General features: G+C 37.3%; 1 protein-coding gene across 2 annotated transcripts in view; it reads right to left on the bottom strand.

Annotated features, from left to right (window-relative positions):
* Positions 1 to 27,923, bottom strand: part of lars2 (leucyl-tRNA synthetase 2, mitochondrial) — a 130,285-nt gene that overhangs the window by 9,447 nt on the left and 92,915 nt on the right. For both annotated transcript variants that reach the window (XM_079625913.1, XM_079625912.1), the window contains exons 13-19: positions 27,186 to 27,284; positions 22,019 to 22,156; positions 16,972 to 17,075; positions 13,171 to 13,353; positions 11,123 to 11,292; positions 6,270 to 6,347; positions 6,076 to 6,187 (exon numbers count right to left, since the gene is read on the bottom strand). In XM_079625913.1, coding sequence (XP_079482039.1) covers positions 6,076 to 6,187; positions 6,270 to 6,347; positions 11,123 to 11,292; positions 13,171 to 13,353; positions 16,972 to 17,075; positions 22,019 to 22,156; positions 27,186 to 27,284 — 884 coding nt within the window. The remainder of the gene's footprint in view (positions 1 to 6,075; positions 6,188 to 6,269; positions 6,348 to 11,122; positions 11,293 to 13,170; positions 13,354 to 16,971; positions 17,076 to 22,018; positions 22,157 to 27,185; positions 27,285 to 27,923) is intronic.

The following is a 27,923-nucleotide window of genomic DNA, read 5'->3' on the forward strand; positions in this document are numbered from 1 at the left end:
TATGAACTTCTGACAGTATGAAGCCAAACACGATAAGACTTCACGTCATCCACACAAAGAGAAGCCCGTGTCCTGTAGATGGGGGCTTGAAGATATGTTTCTCTACAAAAGGCACAAGTTTGGGAACCACTGCACTAACCGTCTACTAATACTCTAATGAGAGTCGCAAAGTTACATAGTTAGTATAATTAGTAGACTCAAATTTTCAAATATTTATTCTATTTTGGCCATGGGGTTTAAAATTAATTTGTAAAACGTTCAGTGGTTCAAACAAGGCTACTGTACTGTATATGTTCAATGCTGAAGTGTTTGGGACACGGCTTTTAATGGTGAGACATTTGCTTTTGAAACCAAGCTCTCAAAAATTACATAAAAATTTGGAATATATCGGTTATCGGCTTTCAAATATAAAGATATTATATAAATATAGCCAACATATTCATATGTGTGCAACCCTACAAATGACAGTAAATTATTATGCAAAAGCATTTCAAATTGATCATGAAGACGAGCAATATGATGACTGAATGCACGAGGTCATAAATGAGTTTGTAGAAGCTGTGGAAGAAGAAAGCTCAAAGACTGCTGTGCGGATCATGCTGGATTACTCTTGTTGATGCAGGGATCTTGTGCACGTGTGTTTGCTGATATACACTATTATTACCAGTTCACCTGACAAACACAAATATGGAGGAGTTTAATGAGGAGTTTGACATGAGCATGCTCATTGATGTTTGAATCGACAAAGCGTTTGGTTCATAAACATTCACAATATTATGTTAAATATAAACACAGTTAATATGATCTTGACAGTTATGGGCGGCACTGGCTCAGATCAATGTATATGGGTTTTGAGTTGTAAATGTAGTAAACATACAGAAATACAGAATTTCATGTAAGGTATTTATAACAATATAATAGGTGTAAACACAGATAACACAAAACCCAGCGCAGATATTCACCAGGAACATGAAACCCGATGTGTGTAAGTGTGTAACCGACTCTTTCAGGATTAGATAAGCTGCTCCACGGACATGTTTCCCTGAAGCCCAAGCTTAACATACAAATCAGTGTTGTAAAATACAGTCTACTGTTGCTAAACTGCAGGAAATGTTTGATATTAAACAAAGAGACGCTGTTCTCCAGGCGGCTTTCTGTGCGCGCTTCAAAACGGGGCCGAACGCGGATAAGCAAAAGCTTTGGATACGCGCCTAAACACACACAAAAGTGTCAAAATGCATTTTTGGAGAGTACTCCTCCAATCTTAAGTAAACGTGTGACACTGTCACACATGAGATTTAACCACTCTATATATTATGTACTCGTTCATTCAACTTTCCACCTATAACCCATGTTGAACTTGCAAAACCTACAATCAAATCTGAGATTTATCAACAGCAATCGGGTGAAAGAGACACATTTAGCCGTCTAGCTTCATAGACTCCCATTCATTTTGCACTCGGGCGATCGCCCCCAGTGGAAATCTGGAGGAACTACAACCAAAACTCGGTACAATTGGACATAATAGGGAGTGGGCAGGCTCTCCGTAGACGGGCTCTGGTATAAAGGAGGCAGCGTGTCAAACAATGGGGGTCGTTGCTCACACGACGACCAAAGGGTGATCACCAGCAAACTGGACTGTGGAGTTACCTTTGTGGACTGTCCTTTCCAGCACTATTTGGATCATCACTTCTGTGGACTTTGTATATACACCGGTGGACATTACTCACATTCACACTGGGACCAGCAATACGCCAGGATTCTTATGGACTGTTTTAGAGTATTGTGCAAACGGTCTACTATTTTTTTTTTTGTGTTGTTTTAAGTTCCTTATATTATTGTTAAAACACTTCATTCATTGGATTCTATTTCCGTTGTTCGTCTCATCTTTCTAAAGCACTCTCAACCTCACACAGTTTAGTCTGACCCCAATTTTACTCTCGTAACTTACAAACGTACACATCTGAGAGAGAAGACACGTGTGTATCAGTACGCTGGATCCGTGCATTCGCTCTTAAGCCCGGGACACACTAAGCCGACGTCAAAGAACTAGCGGCAACCAAAGCTGACTGTGTTGTCGCCTCGAGTTGGTTTTGGTATCGGCAAAAAAAAACCTGAGCTTGAACACACCAAAAGGATTGATGCCGACTGTAACTAGCATGTGCGATCTGCGTGCAAGTAAATGTCTGTACATCAGCTGGTGTCAATAGTCTATTTTCCTCATCCAAAAAGAGAAGCTGAAACTAGGACTGCAGATACACACACCGTAAACAGCAGCGCTTGCTTGCCATTATGAATAATCAAATCACACTGATCACTTTCTTCATTCTTCACGTTTCTCCGGTCGACTCATGTTGTTATAAAAATATTCATGCATTCGAATGCTCAGATAAGATGATGTAAATTTATAACCGCCTTCTGTCTGTACCATCTTGACTTTGCTCGCTTTCACTTTTATTCTCGTGCACGGGCTCGTTCGAAAAAGCTGAACAGCCAATCAGAGCGTTCTCTCTCTCACCGACGACCCGGCGCGGATTCAGAAGCGGCCCAAAAACCCAGACGGTGTCCGACTAACTTACAGCCAACGGTGCAGAACACACTGAAAAAACTAAACCGACCTACAGCCGGCCGTTAAAGTGACAGCAGCCTAATAAACCTGCTGCAGTCTGTCATTAATGAGGATCAAACACTCACTGATCTTGACTGAACAACTTCAGCAGCTTTAATAAGGACTCATCTATATTTAATGTTGATGTGGTGTTATCTTACATTTGATTATTCAAAGGCTATTACTTCTCTGAATACCACTGTTAGTATTTTCATTTATTCGTCCGTTTTGTTTGTAATTAGTTTGGTCTTGTTGTATTGCTGACTGTTCACTTGTCTTATGTAATTATTTTGAGGAACTTTTTCTTATTAGTTGACCTAGTATTAGTTTTGATAATTGTGAAATTTCACTGATATTTTAAAATTACTCGTCATTAAATAATACTTTTGGTCATATCACTCACCAATAATCGTGTTAAATAATCGTGAATTAAATATTGACCAAAAATAATTGTGATTATGATTTTGCTAAGTTTGATGTAAACCTGGCAGGACTGAGCAAATGTGAAATACATGCTAACACCAATAAGATTTGAAGCACCGGCGAAGAGGAATATTTTCAGTGAATGACAACGTTCGGTTTGATCCTCACAAAACTATCGTATGACTAGAAGAATTTATCCCATTTTCATTTTATACATAATAACTTTTGTGTCACACCATATGACAATTTTAGGCACGAATGCAACAAATTAGTGAATAAATCCAATTTGCAATACAAAATCTGAAAGTCCACATATATATGTTTGGAAATTCAAGAGTCAATATTTTGTATGCCTAATTTTTGAATAAAAATAAATAAATAAACGTTTTTCAGGCTTATATGTCAACCACCCACATACAGTAGTTCTTGTGGACCACTTTCATGACACTGTTGGCTGCGTTTACACACTTGGCATTAACATGCGATCACCATGATCGATCAAGCAGATCGGATCATTAGCCAATCAGGACACGGCGTTTACATTTGTTCATATTAGGTAGCCTCTGTATCTGGATAACCGATCGGATTTCTGTTTTTGGCATAATATTTAAATTAGGTCTGTAGCACGACACCAAATTAAGAGTAAAGATGATACAAATTAAGCAATGTCCCAATTGCTCTCACTCACTCACTTTACTCTCCTGTGCAATCTCCAGTCTTAGATCAAATTACGTTTTTTGAATGAAGGAATATTTCCAGAGTTGATCATACACAAATAACTGGGTTGATCATGTTAAACAAGTCACATCATCGGGGTTTAAGGTTATAGCGTGCAATGACTATATTAACAGAAATGGGAGATTAATAAACATGCAGAAACAATAAAAACATTCAACATTTAAAACATTAAATAATAAAAAGTTTATTCCCAATATTCCTCTGGCAAAGCAGCGCACGCTCTTCATTAAGATCTCATGACACACAAAGTATCATGTAAGTCTAAATAAACTGTTTTAAATATTGAAGTTTATTGTAAGGTTTAAATAAGTTTAATTTATTGTCTAAACTGCGTCATTATTTTCTGACAGCACGTGGGGACACTGGTTTTATATGACGTCCACTTGTGAATGCACACACGACCAATAATAACCAACTGCAGAACCGCAGAACCATACGCCACAGCTGTGTGAGGACGACAGCGCCAGCCTGACAGTCTGATGCCGGAAGTGGGCGGAGCAAGGCGTTATTTTCAAACAATGTTATTTTAAAGATTTTTTTTTAACGATTTAATGGAAAATATATATTTTATATATATATATCAAATATTATAAAAGATACGAATTATGTTTTGTCCTATTAACAAAATACAATATACTAGTTAGGCCTATAATTTGAATAGTTTTGTAAAAGTTAAAATGATACTTTATCCATTTGTTTTGTTGTGTCAAATGATTACAAATGTAAATTTTAACAAAGCTTAAAAAAATTAAAACAAAGCTTGAGTGTTTGAACATTTGATTTAATTGAAAAGCATGTTTAGACCATACACAACATAATTCTATGATGGACTGAAAAACCAAAAATGATTCATTTAAATAAAATGTGTTTTTTCTCTCTGAAATAGCAAACGCATCACACACTGAGCTGTACCAGCTCCAAATAAATAGCCTAATAGTAATTAAATAAAATACAAAATCGAACTAAAACATTTTTTTATATAAAACAAAATCAAACCAAAGAAAATAAATCTGAAAACATAATCTTTTATAATATTTGATATATATATATATATATATATATATATATATATATATATATATAAAATATATATTTTCCATTAAATCGTTTAAAAAAAGAAGATTTTTTTTACTCATGCTAGCAAATAAAATAAATATTATAAAAGTTAAAACATAAAAATTTTCTTAATAACATACTTCTTTTGAATAATAAATAAATAAATACAAAATTCTGAATTGAACTTATTAAAAAGAATATTATTCTTTCTTTCTTGTTATAACTTTTAATACATAAATCTCTCTTTTTAATAAAGTTATAACACGTTATAAAAGTTATGCAGGCACACATTTAACAATAATTGTTAAGTGACAAATAAATAAAATAAATCAAAACTCCATGCGTTAATCCTGAGGCGCCCTTCGTCATGACACTCGTAAAGAAAAACTTCCATGTCTTCTTTGAAACGAAACATGAAAGGCTCTTTTATTCAATTTGTCCCATCTTGACGGTTTAAAAATACTGCTAACAAAAAGGGCGCCTCAGGATTAACGCATGGAGTTTTTATTTATTTTATTTATTTGTCACTTGACAATTATTGTTAAATGTGTGCCTGCATAACTTTTATAAGATTTATTTTCTTTGGTTTGATTTTGTTTTATATTAAAAAAAAAATGTAGTTCGATTTTGTATTTCTATTTAATTAATTTAATTACTATTGAATATTTGTAATCAAACAAAACAAATGGATAAAGTATAATTTTAACTTAAAAAAAAACTATTAATATTATAGACCTAGCTAGTATATTGTATTTTGTTAATAGGATAAAACATAATTCGTATCTTTTATAATATTTGATATATATATATAAAATATATCTTTTCCATTAAATCGTTTAAAAAAATCTTTAAAATAACATTGTTTGAAAATAACTCCCACTTCCGGCATCAGACTGTCAGGCTGGCGCTGTCGTCCTCACACTGCTGTGGCGTATGGTTCTGCGGTTCTGCAGTTGGACCTATCTCCACACGACGGCTGGATTGCGTTTACATTACACTGAGATCCGATCACAATGCGTCCTTGACTCCCTCTGAACCAGGACACGCTGATCGGATAACATTCCCATCAGAAGCGCGTTTACACTCGTCTTTTCAACGTGTGTGTGGACAACATCCAGATACAGGGTCAGATGTTAATGCCAAGTGTAAACGCAGCCTTTTCTTTCTGTGGCTTGGCAGTGTCATCCACATTCACTTTTATTGAACGGTCCAGCTCTGGAAACATGAGGAGGTTGTGGAGTCTGTCGTACCTGCCCAGAGCTCAGACGCCAGGTGTGGACACATGGGTGCCGTCAGCACACAGAGCGACGCCAAAGCCTCCTCGAACTCCACGCTGTGCAGAACCACTCCAGCCGAGGCTTGCTGCGGGCAGAGAGAACGCAACGGTCACAAACTCAAATCTCCAAGCACATTATTCTGCAAGTCAGACCGGCTGGTGACTCACCGAGAGTGTGTTGGTCAGACCCATGAGTCGAGAGATGGCCGCGTTAAACAAGAAGTCCTCTGTGAAGTGTCCTGTGACCTGACAAGAGAATGATCTTGCTTAGCAATGTTGCCAAGTATCGTATCATATCGTACCAGAAGTAAAAAATGATCGTATTTGGAAGAAAACTATCGTGAGCGAGTCAAACGTACAGAATACAGCCGTTTATCTTATAGACCAACAACTTTTTGACACAACCTGCAAATTACTTTATTGCTAAAGTATCGATGTATGTTTTTTTTTCTTGCAAACCATACAGCGATGACATGTTTATGATATGACACTGTGATTGGCCGAGAAGATGTAACGTGAGATGAGATGGAAGACATGCGTGACACAGGTTCACATTCTCCTCACAGTCATGACGGTAGACGTAGAGATCACTTCATCATTTGAAGAGTCACACAATTCAGAAATTACAGATCGTACAGAGGACAAATATGTATCATACAAATACGATAATTATCATACGTCTGGCAACACTGTTACTGTTTCAATCAGAAAACTATCAGCTTTATAGTCAAGTCAGCTTTATATATATAGTGCTTTTTACAATATAGATTGTTTCAAAGCAGCTTTACAGAGATAACAGGAAAAAAATGCAGCAAAGTTTGTTTCTAGAAGAAAATAGTGTCACAGTCCAGCTTAAGATAGTTCAGTGATGGCTCATTTCTGTCGTAAAAGTTATTAATAGTTATACTACAGGGCCGTTGAATGCTTGAATCTGATTGGTTGACGAACGTTCTACGGTGTGCAATTATTTTCAGGGAACCGCACGACTAAAGTAGTTCCGGCAGGTCTTGACCGCATTACAGTTCCATATCACTGCGCCTAGTTAACTGTAATAACAGAAAATACAATTCATAACAAGAAAAACCATGCAGCCCCATGCGCTTCATCTGCAATTCTCAATGTCTAACTTCACAATCCATGGAAACATGCAGTTTCATTTGAATAAATAAAAGTATATAGTCCTATATATATAATCAATAGAAAATGACTGAATATTTAAATAAATTGATAGTCCTGTTGCATGGGTTTTCGTAATTATTGCAGATATAACAAATAAATAATTATTGATAGGCCTATACTTGTTAAAAGGGCTTTGTGTTTCATTTATTAGGCTAGTCTACTGTCACTTATAGAAAAAAAGAATGAACGAATTAATTAAAACTAATTGAATTAATAAATAAATAATAATATTGCCGCACATGCTTCTCTCTCTCTCATAACTGCATTAATAACCGCATAAAGCTGGGGACACACTTACTGTAAGGCCAGTTATGAAATAAGCGTCCAGGGCGTTTAATTATTTTTTAATGGAATATTGCACTAGTTATTTTAAATGTACACATATATATATATTTTTAATCCATACACTTGTAATCTTGAATAAAAATAAGTTCCCCTCCCTCTCGCAGCATCTCTTCTCTTCTCTGATGACGAGGGCGGGGCAACCTGTCACTCACATGAGATCAGCCAATAGCAAACCACAACCATCCAATCAAAACCCCATAGACGAATTCAAGCCACGCCCACATTTGTTCTTGTTCCAGAAGCCGTTTAACTGGGATATAGTACGTCAAAATAGGGGAGAGAGACTATTGTAACTTCATGACGACAGTAAAGGACACTAGAGCTCTGTCCCAAAACCTGAACTGCCGATCTAGTCATCCTTATTTACTGTATAAAGCGCTTTTTACAATGCAGATTGATATAAAGCAGCTTCACAGAAATAAACAGAACAATAACAGTGTTAATGTTGCAAAGTTCGTCAGCTATGAAACCAATTCAATCTCAGCTGTAAATTAGCTCTAAAAAATAAAAATTTTAATGTATTGTTGATTCGATTTAGTTCAATAACAGCGTGAATGTTGCAGATTTCACTAGTTATGAAGTGAACTGAATAAACATACATTTTACAAATAGAAAAGTCAGTTTAAATTGTAATAATATTTCACAATATTACCGTTTTACAGAATTTTAATTAAAGCCTTTCAAAAACGTTCAATCTGACTCCAACAGTGGTGTAGCTCAGCCTTTTTAATTTACTATTACCGAACAGTCTTCAGTTGTAAGTGAAGTCTCCTGAGTGCTAATGCCGTGGCACGTGTTGCTGTCTACAGAGCACTTTAATTCAGGGTTTCAGAGCTTGAGCGTCACATGGTTCCTCATCATTCCTGCAGAGAGGATGGAGGTTTATTCACTGATAAAGCGTGATGTGAACACATGACCTCTGCTGCTCTTTTGTCATGTTTGAGAGACTACATGACCAGTTTCCTCTGGACAGACATCAGAACGGAAAGAACAAGACTGTCCCGGAGAGGTCCTGACCGGAGGAAGAGCTGACGACAGAGGCTGTTCCCGGCACGAGATCAGATGTTGCGGGTCTGAGCAGTCGAGTCCAGAGACACTTTCACCAGCGCAAAATCAATCTCAGCCCCGGAGAGGCTATTTATACCGGCTATATTTACACATCCCACACGTAACGTCACGTTCCCGCCGGACACACCCTTTCATGTGCTATAGACATAGTGATGTAATGATGTCTTTTATGCACCTCCATGTCATTATACACTCCTTTGTTAAAGTTTGGGGTCAGTAAGACTTTTTCAAAAGAAGTTTGCTCACAAATACTGCATTTATTTGATCAAAAATACAGTAAAAATTGTCATATTATGAAATATTACTAGCATGTAAAATAACTGTGTTCTATGTGAATATATAGTAAAATGTGATATGAGCTGTATTCAGCATCATTACTCCAGTCTTCAGGCTCGGAGTCACTGAACTACTATGGTGCGGTTTGTCCTTATTGCTGACAGATGTGCTTATTATATATATCGAGCAGGTATTATGTGTGTAAATAATGTATATGGATATAGGTATAAAAACTGTAGTGTGTGTGTGTGTCTATACAGGTACACATGTATATGTGTGTATATATATATATATATATATATATATATATATATATATGTATGTATGTTTATAGTTATTATTGGTAATGTATATGTATGCATGTATGTATGTGTATATGGGAGATCAACTGTTCTATGTTTATATTGTGTTTATATATATATAGATTTAGGCCTATATATATATAAAACATTTTGCTCTAAATAAACTTCAATAAATAAATAAATATGCAGTTGATGGGAGAAAGTGACAGATGTGCTTATTATATATATCGAGCAGGTATTATGTGTGTAAATAATATATATGGATATAGGTATCAAAACTGTAATGTGTGTGTGTGTGTGTGTGTATACAGGTACACGTGTATATATATATATATATATGTATGTGTATAGTTATTATTGGTAATGTATATGTATGTCTGTATGTGTATATGGGAGATCAACTGTTCTATGTTTATATTGTGTTAATATATATATATTATTTTTTTTGCTCGAAATAAACTTCAATAAATAAATAAATATGCAGTTGATGGGAGAAAGAAACGGCTTAAACATTCTTCAAAACATCTTGTGTTCCCCAGCAAGGTCATATTAGGAACAACATAAAGTAAACGAACAATGAAAGAATAGTTCATTAACTATTCCTTTCACTGCAAAAAATAATATGATCAATACTCGTGGAAATTAATGTTTTTCCTTTACTTTAAATCAACAAAATATTTTAACAAATTAATTGTATTATTTTAACAACCATGGGAAAATCTCAGAGTAAAAATATGATACACTGGTGTTTTTCCAGATAAAAAGTTTATCCATGTATCATCTTTATACTCTTTTCATTCATTTTATAACTGTTTTAATTTCCATTGCTTTTATTGTCTAATTATTTTATTTCCTTTCTATAAAGCACTTTGAATTGCCATAGTGTATGAAGTGTGCTTTATAAATAAACTTGCCTTGCCTTATTCATACGAGATTCAACTAGACAAGATTTTAAGAGGAGTTGAAATGACTTGCACAGCCAAAAAAAATTACCCCAAAAAATTAAGGCAGCAACTAAACTTATGTGCAATTATTGATCATGTTTACCGTGTTCAGAGGTTACCGTACAGTGCATTCTGCGTTGGGAGGAAAGAGTATTATTGTCATTTTTACACATGAAGTGTAAATGAACAGAATGCATGTTCCAACCCAAGCATATCTCCACTAACCAGCATGGACCAGAAACATGTGAGCTGTAGTGACCCCCGCTGGTCAAACAGTGCAACACATTACTCACTCTTTCCTAAATAACCGGGTCTGTCCAGATACACACTCTGGCAGTCTTAGCACTTGACCACTTGTCTACTTTACATGACGCATTTCCTGTATTTGGCCCAAGTGTTTAAGCGAGCATGCAAGTATGTGTAGAACGTTTAATTACCCGATGGGACACACTTGTAGTGTTGCAAAAATGCATGTGTTTTCAGAGCTTTGAGCAAAAAAAAAAATCGAAAAAATATTTATCTGATCAATTTTTACAGCAGTTTAAAGTAGTGGCTGTTTTCAGCCACGAACATAACGAAAGGGTAGTGAATTTGCCCAGAGTGTACTGTTGAGTTTTTTTTAAATTTCAAAGCATTTTTCCAAAATGTGTGTCAAAATAAGATTTGCCAGCAAAAAATCATTCCATTTGCTGAAACACAGAGAAAGTTATGGCCAAAATAAGACTAAAAAATACCCCATAGTGGCTGAAAACAGCCCCAACAGCACATAAGGGTTAAGTAAGTAACTTACTGCTCATTTACTCTACAAACAGGTACACTGTGTATTTGTGTGCAACAGGCTCCAGAAGATGATGGCGTGAAATGCATTTGTGTGTAAACATCAGTGTCGTCTCTGGAGTGTCTTCACCTGTGTGATGGCGTAGTTCTTGTTCTCCCAGATCTTCCTGGCCTCGGAGCGCTCTCTCTTGTTCAGGACGGACGGGTCGGGCGTCTCTTCACCCTCGCGGGCCGTCCTCAGTTTGGTGACCAAACCCCACAGACGGGCCTGCCATCTCAACACCCCTGGGATGGCATCAGCTACACACACACACACACACACACACACACACACACACACACACACACACACACACACACACAGTTTAACTCAATTGTAGGTTAGATTATCTATGAATATAAGTGAAAGTGTATGCAAGTCCTATAACTGCTCATCATTATTTGAGGTTTTTCATAATTTGTAATAAAACAAAAATTCCTTCACTAGTTAATTTCCATGATAAATTATTTTTAAAAGGCTCTAAAATGTTATAAAATCTCCATGCATAATAATAAATTAAATTGATTTAAAATAGTTTTAAAAACAGTGGCTCTCAAATACTTCTGAGGGGGATGCAACATTCAAGTCATTCAATATAGTATTGTAGAATATAATATAGTAAGTAAACATGTTGAAATGATTTAAAACAAACATTAAAATAAGTGAAAAAAGCTAAAAATCAAGATGTAAACTGACATCATATTTCTTATTTTAATTCATTAATTTATTTGAACATCTGCTTTTTTATGTTAAGAATGAGGGCTTCCAAGATCTTGCAAAAGTTAATTTTTTAAAGTGTGATTTGATTTCGAGACCTGGAAATGTCACGGAAATTAAAAAAATATATGTATATTTGAAAATTAAAAGGAATTAACGGTTATATATTTTTGGATTTATGCCAAGGTTTCAAATATTTTACTGGGCTAATAATAATAATAATAACAACAACAACAACATTTAATCAGTTAAAAATGTAATATAATAAAAAAATATGTAGTCATGGAAATTAATGAAATCCTAAAAAGCAACAGGAATTTCAATAACGAGTACCGATATACATTTTATTAGTTATGTCTAAATATTTAATCAGTTAGAAATGGCTATTTCTGAGTCAATAAGTTAAATAATTTAATTAAATAATGTTAAATAATAATAATGATAAATCCATAATCACAAAGGACTGAAAATGCCGTGAGTGTGAACACTGAAGCACATTCAATTTCTTAAAACATCTGGAATTAGAGAAATTATTTTAATATACAGTGCTATGCATAAGTTTAGACACCCATGCTAAAGTTGACTAAAAAGAGGAATAAAAAATCATCTTTTGGAAATTGAACTTAATGCCTTAATTTAAAAAAATAGGAAAAATCCAACCTTTAAGGACACCAATTTTCTTTGTGAATGAATAATGTATCGTAAATAAATAAATGTTCTTCCTTAAAATACAGGGTGCATAAGTTTGGACACCCCTATGTTAAATTCCCATAGAGGCAGGCAGATTTTTATTTTTAAAGGCCAGTTACTTCATGGATCCAGGATACTCTGCATCCTGATAAAGTTCCCTTGGCCTCTGGAATTAAAATAGCCCCACATCATCACACACTCTTCACCATACCTGGAGATTGGCATGGAGTACTTTCCATAAGATCATCTCTCAATGCAAATCAAACTAGCTGTTAGGCTAACTGAAATAAAACCATGCCAATCTCTAGTATGGTGAAGGGTGTGTGATGATGTGGGGATATTTTAATCCCAAAGGCCAAGGGAACTTTATCAGGATGCAGAGTATCCTGGGTCCATGAAGTAACTGGCCTTTAAAAATAAAAATCTGCCTGCCTCTATGGGGATTTAACATAGGGGTGTCCAAACTTATGCACCCTGTATTTTAAGGAAGAACATTTATTTATTTACGATACATTATTCATTCACAAAGAAAATTGGTGTCCTTAAAGGTTGGATTTTTCCTATTTTTTTAAATTAAGGCATTAAGTTCAATTTCCAAAAGATGATTTTTTATTCCTCTTTTTAGTCAACTTTAGCATGGGTGTCTAAACTTATGCATAGCACTGTATATATATATATATATATTTTTTTTATAGCATTGTACTGATATAAACAGCAGTGTGTGCACTGACTCTTGACGTCCCATGCGATGTCCTGCTCGGGGGGAGCGGCGTACAGCAGGTAGAGGCGCGTGGTGTCGATGCCGTACTGACGCAGCACCTCCTGCGGGTCCAGCCCGTTGTGTTTGGATTTACTCATCTTCTCCCATGTGACCTGCAGTCGGCTCCCGGTGCCCCTCTGAACGGGCTCTGAACCTGCCACAGAGAGAGAGTGTGTGTCTGATCATCTGATACCAACGTTTGGCAGGAGAAACATCACCGTTTACAGCTGGAAGTAACATCTAAACTGCCTCTCCATTGGGTTTTAGCGTTCAGTTTTTCCGCTTGCAAATCCCGCCATGTAAATAGTGAATCCGCCATGGCGCGAGCACAACTGGCTTTTAAAGGGAATGGGAGATGAGGCTCTGATTGGTTTATTTCACGTTACACCCAAAACACACCCATTACACATTAAGAGAACAGGGACAATTTTTTGAGACCACTTTTCCCGCGTTAAACTAGCAAAAGTGGATTTGGACGCACTAGGTGCACTTGCGCCGCGCGCTTTAGACCATGCACTTAGATCCTTAAAATAGGGCCCATAATGTTACAAAAGATTTTTTCTTTCAAATAAATTAACTGACTATTCATCAAAGAATTATCAAGGTTTCCACAAAAAAATTAAGCAGCTTCATTGATAATATTCAGAACATTTTCTAGAGCATCAAACCATCATATTATCCTGATTTCTGAAGGATCATGTGACACTGAAGACTGGAGTAATGATGCTGAAAATACAGCTTTGATCAAATAAATAAATTACATTTTACAATATACTGATTTTAAGTTATAATAATATTTGTCAATATTACAGTTTATACTTAGCCTGGGAAAACCCAGACCACTCTCAGTTGTAACTGAGTTAGGGTCTGGCAAAGCTCCATAGTCAATTCATTTCCACAGGGGCGTCACCAACGGACGTCGGATAGATCTAAAACCAATCAGAGCGATGAATGACATGACGTATGCAGAGCGACGGAGAAACATCTCGAGACTCTCAGCAATTCTCTGTTTGTGTTAACGAAAATTACCATTTTAAATCACTTAAAACAGACGCGATAGCTGATTCGAACGAGTGATGTTGTGATGTTCCACGGCGGCATCCATCTCTGTAATGTGCAAAATCTGCGTCACCGTCTCTGCTCTGTCGTCATCGTGTAAAGCCCGCCCCAACGTTTCTGATTGGTGAAACGGTGAATTGGTGATTTCGACGGATTGGAAATGGGTTTCAATGGGCTCTTTGCCAGACCCACTTGCAGAGCAAATCTAAATTTGCCGGAAGTGGTCTGGGTTTTCCCAGGCTAGTTTATACTGTAATTTTAATCAAATAAATGCCGCCTTGGTGAGCGGAGGAGATTTCGTTCAAAAACATGAAAAAAATCCCAGAGACACCAGTATTAGCTGTTCAAGTCATCTCGTATAGATCGTATTTACGAGTGTCACAATGTCGTAAATACCAGTGGGGAGCTCGGGATTTTCTCTACGCCCCGATCTTTACGAGTTGTGGGCGTGTCACTGAGAAACATGGAGGAATCCCACAATCCTTAAAGGTATTTAGCAGTGATATTGTCTATTTACAGCGCACTAAGCTAATCGCCTGATGGCATTATAATATAACACTGCAACATGTAACGATAAAGTTGGCAGTGGCTTCGTAAATTAATTAAAAACATTAAAAAAACAAAGTACACCTGATGCACATTTCTTTGTTCTTCATTTTCTAGAACAAGAGTTTAAGAACCTTTCTGTATTTTTGTGTAATTAATTAAGAAGTGCTCCGCTGTTACTCCGCCGAAACGCACCTGCCGTCGTAAACACGACTTCCCAGCTCGTACGCACGAACGTCCCAGGAGGACTTGTCTTGAGCACCCCACGAGCGCTCACACCTGGGACGGGACACTCGAGGTGGTGTACACAGGGTCTTTGGTGTGATCTGGCATGTTTGAACCCTCGGGAAGAGACGCAGCTATGTTTACCGTAGTAAGCGTTTCTCCTCTACACTGTTTACACACACACGCATTATCAAACCATCGGCACTAAGATCGCAGAAATTACAGGTGTTTTTGGGAGCCAATTTAGATGCTAGTGCAAGTCTGTTTACCCTGTTGCAACAATAAATGACCATTTTAGATCCAGTATCCACAGAAAGCCTCACACGAAGAGAGTGGGAAATGCGAGAGTCTCATGCGTTTTACACACTGACACTTTTACACTTCACGCTGATTTGCTTAATGCAGTTTCTAGGAGTCAGAGTGACATATTTTCATCAGTTCACTAGTAAACAAAGTTACCTGCTTTTTTTTTTAAGGATGGTTCAAGGTTTGAGTCTTTACCAATAAGGCCATTTCTTCTTTTAGCGGAAGACAGGCTTCCATTCCCATAGTTAGTATATGCACAACTATATATGACCCGAGCTGTCAAAATGAGCAATTAGCAAATTTTCTAAAATTTTATATTTTCACATTCTCTATTACAAAAACCTTCAAAATTATGCATTATTTGTTTGAATCAGACAAAAAATGACTGAGCTGTTTGAAGTCGATAGAGTCAGCAAAGTCAATTTTGAGAAAAATCACCTAGCAACTGTACAGTACCTTAAAATCCCTGGTGATTCCTCCAAACTCGGCACATACAAAGTCAAAACCAAATATCAATAAGAAAAATGCATATTTAACTTTTTTTCCATGATACCACAATTGTTTGATTAATGAACCAGACAGCCTATATATAAGACCTACTGTACCGCACGGATCTAATATAATGTTACACATCATGTTTTTCCCCTACAGTTTTACTCATGACACGACAGATCATGTTTGTGTGAATACTCGCCAAGACAGATATTGTGAAATACTGTAATTCTGTGTATATTTTGGCCGTCTTTGTGCGCACACATCTGATCTGTCAGTCAGCGCGAGTACGATTGATTCTCATTCAATCGGAGGAGGAAGGAAAGGTACTCCTCTTAGAAAACTTACACATTAAGACACTTTTAGATGTTTAATTGCTATTTGGAGCAATGGGATCGCTACACGAAGGCTTAATGAACTCATTTTTGTAAAAAAAAAAAGTTTTCACTTGTTTTGCCTGTAGATCGAAATATTCCTGTGCACATTCAGACTTCTTTCACGGATTTTTGAAATTGAGATTTATACATAATATGAGAGCTGAATAAATACGCTTTCCATTGATGTGTGGTGTGTTAAGATAGGACAATATTTGACCGAGACACAACTACTGGAAAATCTGGAATCTGAAGATGCAAAAAAGTGGAAATATTGAGAAAACCTCCTTTAAAGTTGTGCATTTATGATGTTCACGATTGTGCTGCACTCACTCACAAAAATAAATGTTTTATATATTTACGGTAGGAAATTTACAAGATATCTTCATGGAACATGATCTTTACTTAATATCCTAATGAATTTTGCCATAAAAGAAAAATCTATCATTTTGACCCATACAATGTATTGTTAGCTATTGCCACAGATATACCCGTGCGACTCGTGACTGGTTTTGTGATCCAGGGTCACATACACTCTTTTTTATTATCAGATTCATACGCAGTTTCCTCCTAAACATTTGCAGAGTCCAATTATGAGCCAAGAGAAACTCCAACAGCAGATTTCAAGAATCCAATACAAGCACCAGCATTGATGGCAATATACTGTCCTTCATTTATATCCTCACACACACACGTACGCACACACACGTACGCACACACACGTACGCACACACACACACACACACACACACACACACACACACACACACCTGTGAAATCGACGTCTTCTTTCTGCAGGTACTGGCCGGTCTCTGCCACCCTGAACGTCTGGCCCTTTATGAGACCCTGAACCAGCAGTTTTCTGAAGGGCTCCCTGGACAGAAGGAACAGGACATACAGTCACGGACACCCAATCTGCCACAATCACAACAATCACAGAGCTGGAGATTTCTGAGGATCTATGAATGATGATCAGTGTAGACCAAAATCCATGTTCATGCAGCTTCACACGACCCCAGCCGACGGAGAAGGGTCTTTAGTAAAGTCCAAGCACCTTAAATATGGATTTTGGACAGTCAAAAATGATCTACGTTGATCATTCATAGATGGAGAAAAATCCTGGAATGTTTTCCTCAAAAAAATCTTACACAACATTTTCATTTTTTGGGTGAACTTTTTATTATTTCCTAATCCTCATGGCCACAAATGTAAGAAATGTAAGGAAAATATTTTATTCAATATTTTAAATATGAGGGAAGGACAAAACACAAAACTTAGTTAAGGTATTTATCTGACAAAATGTTTTGGCAAAATAAAAAAAAGCCAAACTACAGCTACAGGTTTTATTTTACTGTGCAAAAAATGCATAGAAAAAAGCAAAAAGCTGACAGGAAAAAGTACTAAATATTTCATTGGTTCTCTTGTTTTTGCATGTGGTCATAATTTTGTTGTATGACAGCCTGGCCAAAAATTACATCCACACAATTTTCATTGCCTTATTATCACATCACCACTCTTCCATCGGGTCAAATAGCAAGAGCCGGAGAGCCAATCTAGGAAACGTGTGTTTGCTCAGTCGGTGCGCTACTTCAGTTAAAGGGTTAGTTCACACAAAAAGACTTTCGTTCATCTTTGGAACACAATCATTATTTTTTCGCACAAAAAGTATTCTCGTCGCTTGATAAACTTATGGTTGAGCCACTGTAGTCTCTTGGACTATTTTAAACATTATCTTTACAAACTTTCTGGCCCGGCAAGTTTCAATTACAATAGAAGCCAATGGAGGAGAGATCCAGCTCTCAAGATTTAATCACTAATATCTTCATTTGTGTCCCGAAGATGAACTTGAAAGATGAAAGTCTGACAGGGTTGAACAACATGAGGGAGAGTAATCTAATCACTGACAGAGTTTTCATGTTTGGGCCTCACTGAATGCAAGATCAATATCAAATACATATTTTATTTCAAACGACTTTATATCTCACTCCTTAGACGTTTTATTTGTTACTGAGACCTGGTTAAAGCAGGGTGACTGAACGCCTCGTGTGGACATCGCTCCCCTGACTCTGGAACGGTTTAAAAACGGTTTTAAATGCAAGACTGTGCCTGTGCACACCTTTCATAGTTTTGAAGTCCAGTTATTAAAGGTTGATTTAAAGAGCCACTAAAAGGATTTTATTCATACATTTTCTGATTTTCTCTCTAATCTGGTGACTCAGGCTGACAGACTATTGATCCTTGGGGACTTTAAAGGAATAGTTCACTTAAAAATGTGAATTTCTTTCTTAAAACATTCTAATATTGTACAGGTGAAACTCGAAAAATTTGAATATCGTGCAAAAGTTCATTTATTTTAATAATTCAACTTTAAAGGTGAAACTAATATATTATATAGACTCATTACATGCAAAGTGAGATATTTCAAGCCTTTATTTGTTATAATTTCGATGATTATGGCTTACAGCTTATGAAAACCTTTTCACAATATTCTAATTTTGAATTTGGGGTTTTCATAAGCTGTAAGCCATAATCATGAAAATTATAACAAATAAAGGCTTGAAATATCTCACTTTGCATGTAATGAGTCGATATAATATATTAGTTTCACCTTCAAAGTTGAATTATTAAAATAAATGAACGTTTGCATGGTATTTAATTTTTTTGAGTTCCACCTGTACAGTAAAATATAATAATACTGATTCAATGGGGTCCATCAACTGTTTGGTTACAGATTTTGTATTTTATTTTATATCTTTGTTTGTGTTCAGCAGAAGAAAGATGTTCATAGAGGTTTGAAACAACTTTGGATGAGTGAATGATGACCATATTTTCATTTTTAAGTGAACTATCCCTTTAACTTTCATCTCTGCTGCCCTTCGAAGCCGTTGGTCAAAGAATGTGTCACTCTTTTAGCGTCTCTGAACAACAGTGAACAACTCTGAACAAGTCTCCTACAATCTGTATGTGGTCCAACTCACAATCTGGGTCACACACTGGTTTTTCTCTTCAAATCTGGAGATTTCTCTCTCTCTCTCTCTCTCTCTCTCTCTCTCTCTCTCTCTCTCTCTCTCTCTCTCTCTCTCTCTCTCCTCTCTCTCTCTCTCTCTCTCTCTCTCTCTCTCTCTCTCTCTCTCTCTCTCTCCTCTCTCTCTCTCTCTCTCTCTGACACTGCAAATTAGTTTTCTGAATATTATTCTTCACGCTTTAATAATGATTTTCAGATTTACAGATGCTGAATGCTTGGTTGAGGAATTGTACAAAGCATCCTCTATATCTCTGGACGCTGTTGCTCAGCTCAAGGTTGCCATGGTTAAATGATGACAACCGCACTCGAAAGTGGAAAAAAAAGATCAGATACAGGTCTCATTTGACATTTTAAAATCGAGTCTGTCCAACTATTAAACGGCAGTAAGGAAGGCAGAATCTCATTTCTTTTCTCAATTAATTACTGACAACGTGAAGAGAGCAAACGTCCTGTTTGATACGACCGATTCTCTTCTAAACCCGACTATGAATATTTGATCTGAAGCCTCTTCAGACCTTTGTGAAGATTTTTTAAAACATTTCACTAAAAAAATTAATGATATTAGAAGCTCCAATGTTTCCGCATGTCTTCCCCTATGAGTTGTCGGTCTAACTTTCTTCAACTCAGTTAGCTCATATAATATCTACTATGAAGTGTTCTGGTTCTGAGTGAGCTCTTATCCCTTATAAACGTTACGCACTACGCAGTTGTCCACGTCTGTCGCCATGGTTACGTCATGGCTATGGCAGTACGAGCGGAAACCGAGGATAGCGCGGATATTGCATCATTGACAGGCGATATTTTTTTCCTGGGGCGAGCCATTATTTAAAATAGAGTTTGGAGACTTTTGGGATATTGTAAGTACACAACTGCAGGAAATGTATCACACTGTGCAAGGGATTTTTGGATATTGGATATTTTATTATAAAATTCTTACATATTGTACCTTTAAGACCTATTACAAAGTTGAAGAATCTTCTTTCAAGCAAAGATTTAGAAGTTGTGATTCGTGCACTTGTAACATCACGATTAGATTATTGGGTAACACTAAGGTTCACAAAACACTTTACAATAAGGTTCATTAGTTAACATTAATGTATGAACTAACAATAAGCAATACATTTGTTACAGTATTTATTAATCTTTATTAATGATAGTTAATAAAAACACAGCTGTTCATTGTTTGTTCATGTTAGTTCACAGTGCATTAAAGGTACAATATGCAATATTTTCTGCCGCTAGAGGGCACTACATTACAAACAACAACAACAACAGCGGCGTAGCTTGATGACGATGTGAAGGAGCGTGGAATGATGGGAACTGTTGTTTTTAACTCCACCGTGGATGTAAATCAGTCAGACGGGAATTGAAAAGTCATGTTCATGGATGAGGTAAAGCTCTATTTTTATAAATGTTGCGTTTAATGACATACTTTTATTTCATTAAAATGAATTAACCGCAAGAAAAGTAAGGTTTAATACTAGATTGGTTATCATGTTACTGTATTTGTCGAATTCATTGTTGTGATAACGCTGCGCAGTTTTACGTGTTCTAAACCATTGTTGTAAAAGTACATTCGAACACACACATCATTTGCCAAAAGACGGATTAATCTTTATGTATAACACATTTATTTACATGGCCAAAAACACCAGACGTGATAAACAATGTCAATAAACTAAACACAAAAGCAATAATACTTTCCTTATATAAACATAACTATTACCGAATGCTACATTTGGAATATATAAAATTGACCCGTACGTTTATGGGACTTGTCTTTGTCGACAGAACCGGCTGCAATCGGTAAAGAATAACGTGTTCCACAACGACTGCACGAAACAAGCTAACGTTTGTTGCTTGATAGACGCTACAACTACAACTTCCGCATTTGTCCAGGACTCCGCGCAGTGCAAGCGGAAACCGAGGGTAACGTGCATATGACGCCATTGACTGGCGACTCCCAGCTCACCCGCTCACACGCCCCGTTTCTTCAGTTAAAATCGCACGATTAAAATCTCCCGATTTAAAAATAGTTGGAAACATTTGGGATATTGTAAGTAATCAACTTAACAATATATATAAATATATAACACTGGCCTTGTGATTTTGGGATATTTTAATGTAAAAATCGTACATATTGTACCTTTAACTAATGTTAACAAATATAACTGTTGATTTTTATAACGTATTAGTCGATGTTGAAATTAATATTAACTATGATTAATAAATGCTGAAGAAGTATTGTTCATTCTTATTTCATGTTAACTAATGTAGTTAACTAATGTTAGCTAATGAACCTTACTGTTAAGTGTTACCGATTATTGTAACTCTCTTTATTCTGGTCTCCCTCAATCTTCATTATCACGATTGCAAGTTTTGATCTTTTGACCAGGTCTTAAAAGAGGGGCCAATGGCTTCCCTGTTTCAATTATTATGCAACAATGTATATTAGTGATCTTCTTGTGCCATACTGTCCTGTTAGGGCACTTAAATCATCTAATCACTTGGTGTAGCTACAAATCAAAGTGTGATTTTAAATCTACTCTTAAATCATATTTTTATTCTTTAGCTTTTGAAAACCTGCAATTATTATAAAAAAAATTGTGTAGACCTGATTTGTACTTGTAACTTTGGATGAATCTATATTGTGTTTAAATGTGCTCTATAAATAAATGTTATCACAAATAAAACTCCAAGCACAACTACACAATATGCTTACAAAATCTTTAACATTCATATTTGAATAAAGAGACCGGCCATGACTGTGTGTGTGTGTGTGTGTGTTGCACCTGTGTGAAACCATGCCCTGGTCTCTGCAGAAGTGGCTGAGGAAGCGAGCGTAGTACAGGTGCATGACGGCGTGCTCCTTCCCTCCGATGTACACATCCACAGGCATCCAGTGATCCGCTCGGGAACGCTCGAAAGGCCTGGGAGACGAGAGGAACACCTCAATACTGCGTCCTGAGACAGCGGCCACTAGGAGTCACTGACACACAGACATCCACACACACACGCGCTCGCAAACTCACGGAAACAGTGCTTTACACAGACATCACATCTACGACACGCCAATAACACATTCAACCAGAGAGACTGCGAGTTAAAACACAACAATAAGCACACTTCATAAACTGTGATAAACACGTCACACTGTATAAGCAGCTCTGAACTCCCCGTACATTTAACACAACCAGATTCACATACAGTACAGCACAATAAACGGCTCTGGAGGGAACTCACATGCATTTACTTTCATTCAAAATGAGTTACAGTAACTGTGACAATGCCAGTCGTGTTACTAACAGAACGACTAATAACTAATGACTAAAAAACACCTTTTACAGGTTCATCATTAAATAGGCCACTCTTAAACATTACATATTTTAATTAGGGATGTCAATTGGCTTATATACATTTAATCATGGTTAATTAAAAAAAAAGTCATAGGTAAACGCATTCAGTCCTAAATAAAGGACAGAACAGTGAATAAAAGGCTTTTGTGTAATTTGTAAATTGTGTAGATTATACTCAATAGAGTTACATTATGTAGAACTACTTCTTCATCTTTACAAGAAAACAAGTATAAAAGTGCATCAAAAAGCACTGGAAATGCAAATCTGTAATACGCTAATAAATATCATACATTTACAATCATTAAAAATACATGTAATTGATATCATTCATTATTACAGAATTGCATATTGGGTTTAAATTTCCAGTGTTTTAGTAATTATAATTAATATGATTGATTATATATTTTTTAGTAAAATAATTATTAATTGAACAACTTGATGAAGATATAGCTTCGATGAGGATAACATGAATTTGGTTTGAGTTTGGTTTATAAATGAGTGAACGGTAACGAGGGCTTTATCAGGTCAGCGCTGAAGGTCACTGCAGTTTTTAGCACAGAAACTGTTATAATGTGAAAAGCCTTCCGGGTTACATCAGATCGGCACAGTCTTTAAATCTTCTCTTAAAACCTACCTTTTTTCTTTAGCTTTTAATTCATTGTGAGCTTCTGTCATGAATGTGTGGTTTGCCCTCGTCTCTTTATCTTGTGTTTTATTCAGCACTTTGGTCAGCCATGTTTGCTGTTTTTAAATGTGCTATATAAATATATATAAATAAAACAAACTTGAAACTTGAAAGCATTCATGAGAAATCGTGTTGCATTCGCCAGTCAAAAGACTGAAGCTCAGAGCTGAAGCCTTTTATGGGTCTAAATGTAATGCTATAAAACAGTTTTCACAATTAGTTAATCTTGATGGCTGTAATATAATACAAACTTAAGTTTTTTACAAACAGTGTTACACATGTAATACTTATTTCATATACAAAGCTGTTATCCAATCAAAACAGTGGGCTCTAAAAATATTTTTTTATAGTATTCACATTAGTTAACTTCATTAGTTAACATAAACTAACAATGAACAAAACTTGAACAGCATTAGTTAACTAACATGTACAAAGGTTAATAAATGTTGTAAAAATTTACTGTTCATTGTTAGTTCATGTATTAACTAATGTTAATGAGGAGGATGTGTGTAATGTTGCTGTTTGAGCATGAAAACGCTCTGCAAAGTCACACAGTTCTTCTCTATATCGGTGTGAGTGTTTCTGAACTCCTGAAACGCCTCCATTGTAGTCTTGAGTTTCTTCCGGGAACGAACACGTCACAATATTCCTCATTATAATAATTCATACGCAGAATAAAGGGGCAGGGCCTGGTTGAGTTAGTTAGTAGTGTGTTAAAATGGTCTTTATGGTAAGGGGCAGGACATTTCCCAAACACACTCGGAGCGCTTGACCAATCACAACACACTGATCCAGCCGACCAATCAGAGCACAGTGTGCTTTTCAGAAGGAGGGGCTTCATAGAGAGAAGATTAAAAATCTGTTGTTCATAAAGAATATGGGGAAAATGGAGGGGTGAGGTGTCTAAGACCCAACATCTAGCTACTGGTGTGCCTCAGGGCTCAGTGCTTGGACCACTTCTCTTCTCCATCTACATGACATCACTAGGATCTGTGATTCAGAAACATGGCTTTTCCTATCATTGCTACACTGATGACACACAACTCTACCTCTCATTCCAGCCTGATGATCCGACGGTAGCCGCTCGCATCTCAGCCTGCCTGACAGACATTTCTGGCTGGATGAAGGACCACCACCTTCAACTCAACCTTGCGAAGACAGAGCTACTTGTAATCCCGGCTAACCCAGCAATTCATCACAACTTCACCATTCAGCTAGGCTCGTCATCCATAACTCTGTCAAGATCAGCCAGGAACCTTGGAGTTGTAATTGATGACAAATTGAACTTCACAGACCACATTGCTAGCACTGCCCGGTCATGCAGATTTGCCTTGTACAACATCAGGAGGATCAGGCCCTTCCTATCAGAGCATGTTACACAACTCCTTGTTCAGGCGCTTGTTCTATCCAGACTGGACTATTGTAATGCCCTCATGGCTAGTCTACCAGCTTGCTCTGTCAAACCTCTGCAACTGATCCAGATGCTGCAGCTAGAGTGGTTTTCAACGAGCCGAAGAGAGCACACGTCACTCCTCTCCTCACGAAATTGCACTGGTTGCCGGTTGCCGCTCGCATCAAATTCAAGTCACTGACGTTTGCCTACAGAACAACCACTGGCACTGCTCCCCTGTACCTGAACTCATTACTTCAGACTTATGTGCCATCCAGAAACTTGCGCTCTAGCTTGTAGCGGCGTCTTGTGGTGCCATCTCAAAGAGGCACGAAATCCATTTCTCTGACCTTCACCATGACTGTTCCCTGCTGGTGGGTGATCTGCCTAACTCAACCAGAGCTGCTGAGTCCGTAGCCATTTTTAAGAAACTGCTGAAGACGTATCTTTTTCGGCAGCACTTGATCCAGTAATACTAACACTTTCTCCTCTATTCTATCAAAAAAAAAAAAAAAGTATTGCGTTAGATTGAACTGCGAAGGGTCATAGCACTTACATATTGTTGTCCTACTGCTAGTTTAATTGATTCTATTGTTCTCATTTGTAAGTCGCTTTGGAAAAAAAAAAAGCGTCTGCTAAATGAATAAATGTAAATAATGTGTTTTGAACATTCAAGCATGAAAACACTAGCCTGACTACGTCAGACTTCCTACTTCCGCTAATTTCATTTCGCTCCTGTAGTCAGTCTGAGATAGTGGCCTATCTTTCAGTTTTCCACCGGCCTTCGGACGGCCGGGCCAATCAACGAACAGAGGGCGGGCTGAGAGCCGTGACGTAGACGCTAAGCGCAGAGTTTTACATTGTAGGTTAGAGAAATCGAAAACCGAAACGAGACACGGGATGCAATTCGCTGTTATGGAGAACCAGTGCCGCCGCTCCCACCACGCGCTGTGCGTAGGGAACTAAGAGCTGAGGGGGCACCAAAAAAATAGCGTTCCGGGAGTCTCCCGCATATTGATAGCGGCTCTCTGATGCCCGCGAATTAGTTAAAATCTCCTGAATCTAGAGCGATCGCGCCCACGAGACAGAGACTGTGCTCCAAACCGCGTAGCGCGTGCACGGCAGAGAGGGAGAGAGAGCAAGAGAGGCGTGTGTGCCTCATGAAGCTTCTCGGGGTAGAGGGCATCAAAGGAATTATGCTTAGGGCACCAAAATGGCTAGCAGCGGCACTGTCTGTGTTTAAAAGATCTAATCCTAAATTTGAGAGTTGGCTACAAATATTTTCTTGTTTCACTCTGTCAAAAATAAGTTTAGAGGCCGTGATTGTACCGTGTATGCGTAAAATAACGACGCATAATCTGCAAAAGTCGTTTACAGCCATGTTCACTCCGGTATTTTGCTCGCATCATCATGTGTTTATAGCAGGTTTACAGTGGAAGTTCGATCATAGATTTGAGTTCGATGCATGATGTCTGTGGTTCGATGCGGCTGTACAGGCGCATAACATACGTCCTAACTAAACTTATCTGATTGGCTTACGGGTAACCAATGATTTTAAACTTCAGACAAGCGCCCCCTAGCGAGAGAGAAAACACTTCTCTATTATCTGTCTACGAAGCAAAGTGAAGTAGCAGAGTCTGGTATTACCAAGGCTATGAAAACACATTAGCAGAGCCCAAAAACAACATCAAGACTTGTGGCGCTTTTCCATTACCAGTACCAGCTCGACTCGACTCGTCTCGTCTCGTCTCGGTTCAGATTACACCATTTTTTTGTGTCACGATAGTCACTGTGTCAGATTCCGTGATTTTGATTCCTAAAATCTTGTTGTGTCGTGGACAAGAAACATGTCAGACTACACGTTGCTTTCCGACCAGTCATCGCGTGCCGTCACACACACACACATTCACTCGCACACATATACTCACTCACGACGGAAACCGATTTTTTTTTAAAACATGCTAGTATTTCTATGGTGATGTCGTGAAGCATCACAGACACTAGTCGGTTGTCGTCCACTGTGACACACACTAAACGAGATGAAACGATCGAATCTTGCGTCCTGACGCCCGTTGTCGTTTACTAATCCCTACGACGCCCTACAGCAAACGGATGGTGCCAAAATCTGGCTAAAATCGTGTAATCCGAACCAGGCATTAGTTCACAGTGCATTAACTAATTTTAACAAATACAACATTTTATTTTAATAACGTACTAGTAAATGTTAAAAATTAATATTAACTAAGATTAATAAATGCTGAAGAAATATTGTTTGTTATTAGTTCATGTTAACTACGGTAGTTCACTAATAATGAACCTTACTGTAAAGTGTTACCGCAACCTATGAAGGCTTCAGAACAGAGTGCACGTGTGCCGTCTCATTATGTGTTTATGAAGATGCATTACAGTGACATTTTAAAATCCTGGTTGTTGATCTGCAATGGCAGAGACAGATGAGTCTTGCGGATTCAGCATCCCAGAATAGGAGGAATACAAACACCTGGCGGGACATCTGGAGGTTTCCTTACCTCAGCGGGTTGTGAGGGTCCGTGTATCTGAAATAGTACCAGGACGAGTCCACGAAGGTGTCCATGGTGTCCGTTTCCCTCTCCGCCGGCCCTTTACACCTGACATCAACAGAGAGAGCATTATTAGAAGTGCTGGGCGAGCAGAAACAGTTCGTTCTCAAGAAACAATAACATCTGTTCCTCCATGACCCGTATAAATAACAGAATACTGAACTTGGTCATAGTTTTAGATTTATTTAAAGATGATGTGCATGCTTTATATTTGTATATATATATATATTTATTTATTTTTTTATAACACAACAGTGGTACTGGTATCTCTACATGTTCATACATATGCATATAAAATGATAACAAAAATTATAAATAATATTTATAATGCTGCAGGGCATATCCGAGATATTTTACAGACCAAAAAATATATAAAAGAATATATCAGTCACTGAGCATCTTCAAGAGAAGACCAAGTGCGGCAGAAAACATCCGATCATGTGTTAGTTTCTCTCGAGGTAGAAGAGTAGCGGCTTGACTCATCCACATATTGACTGAGGGTCTCTGATGTGCTTTTTGAAGCTAAAACACTTTCGCATATGCTAACATAGGGCCAGATTTACTAAACAGGGCAAATTAGCGTGAGAGCGCAATCCTATAAAAGCACCGATGGGAGTGAAAAGTTCAGCCCGTGATTTACTGAAAACGAGCAAATTACAGACTCATTACCGGATCATTTCCATAATG

This window comes from Phoxinus phoxinus (genome assembly GCF_949152265.1).
Source record: "Phoxinus phoxinus genome assembly, chromosome: 10".
Lineage (NCBI taxonomy): Eukaryota > Metazoa > Chordata > Actinopteri > Cypriniformes > Leuciscidae > Phoxinus > Phoxinus phoxinus.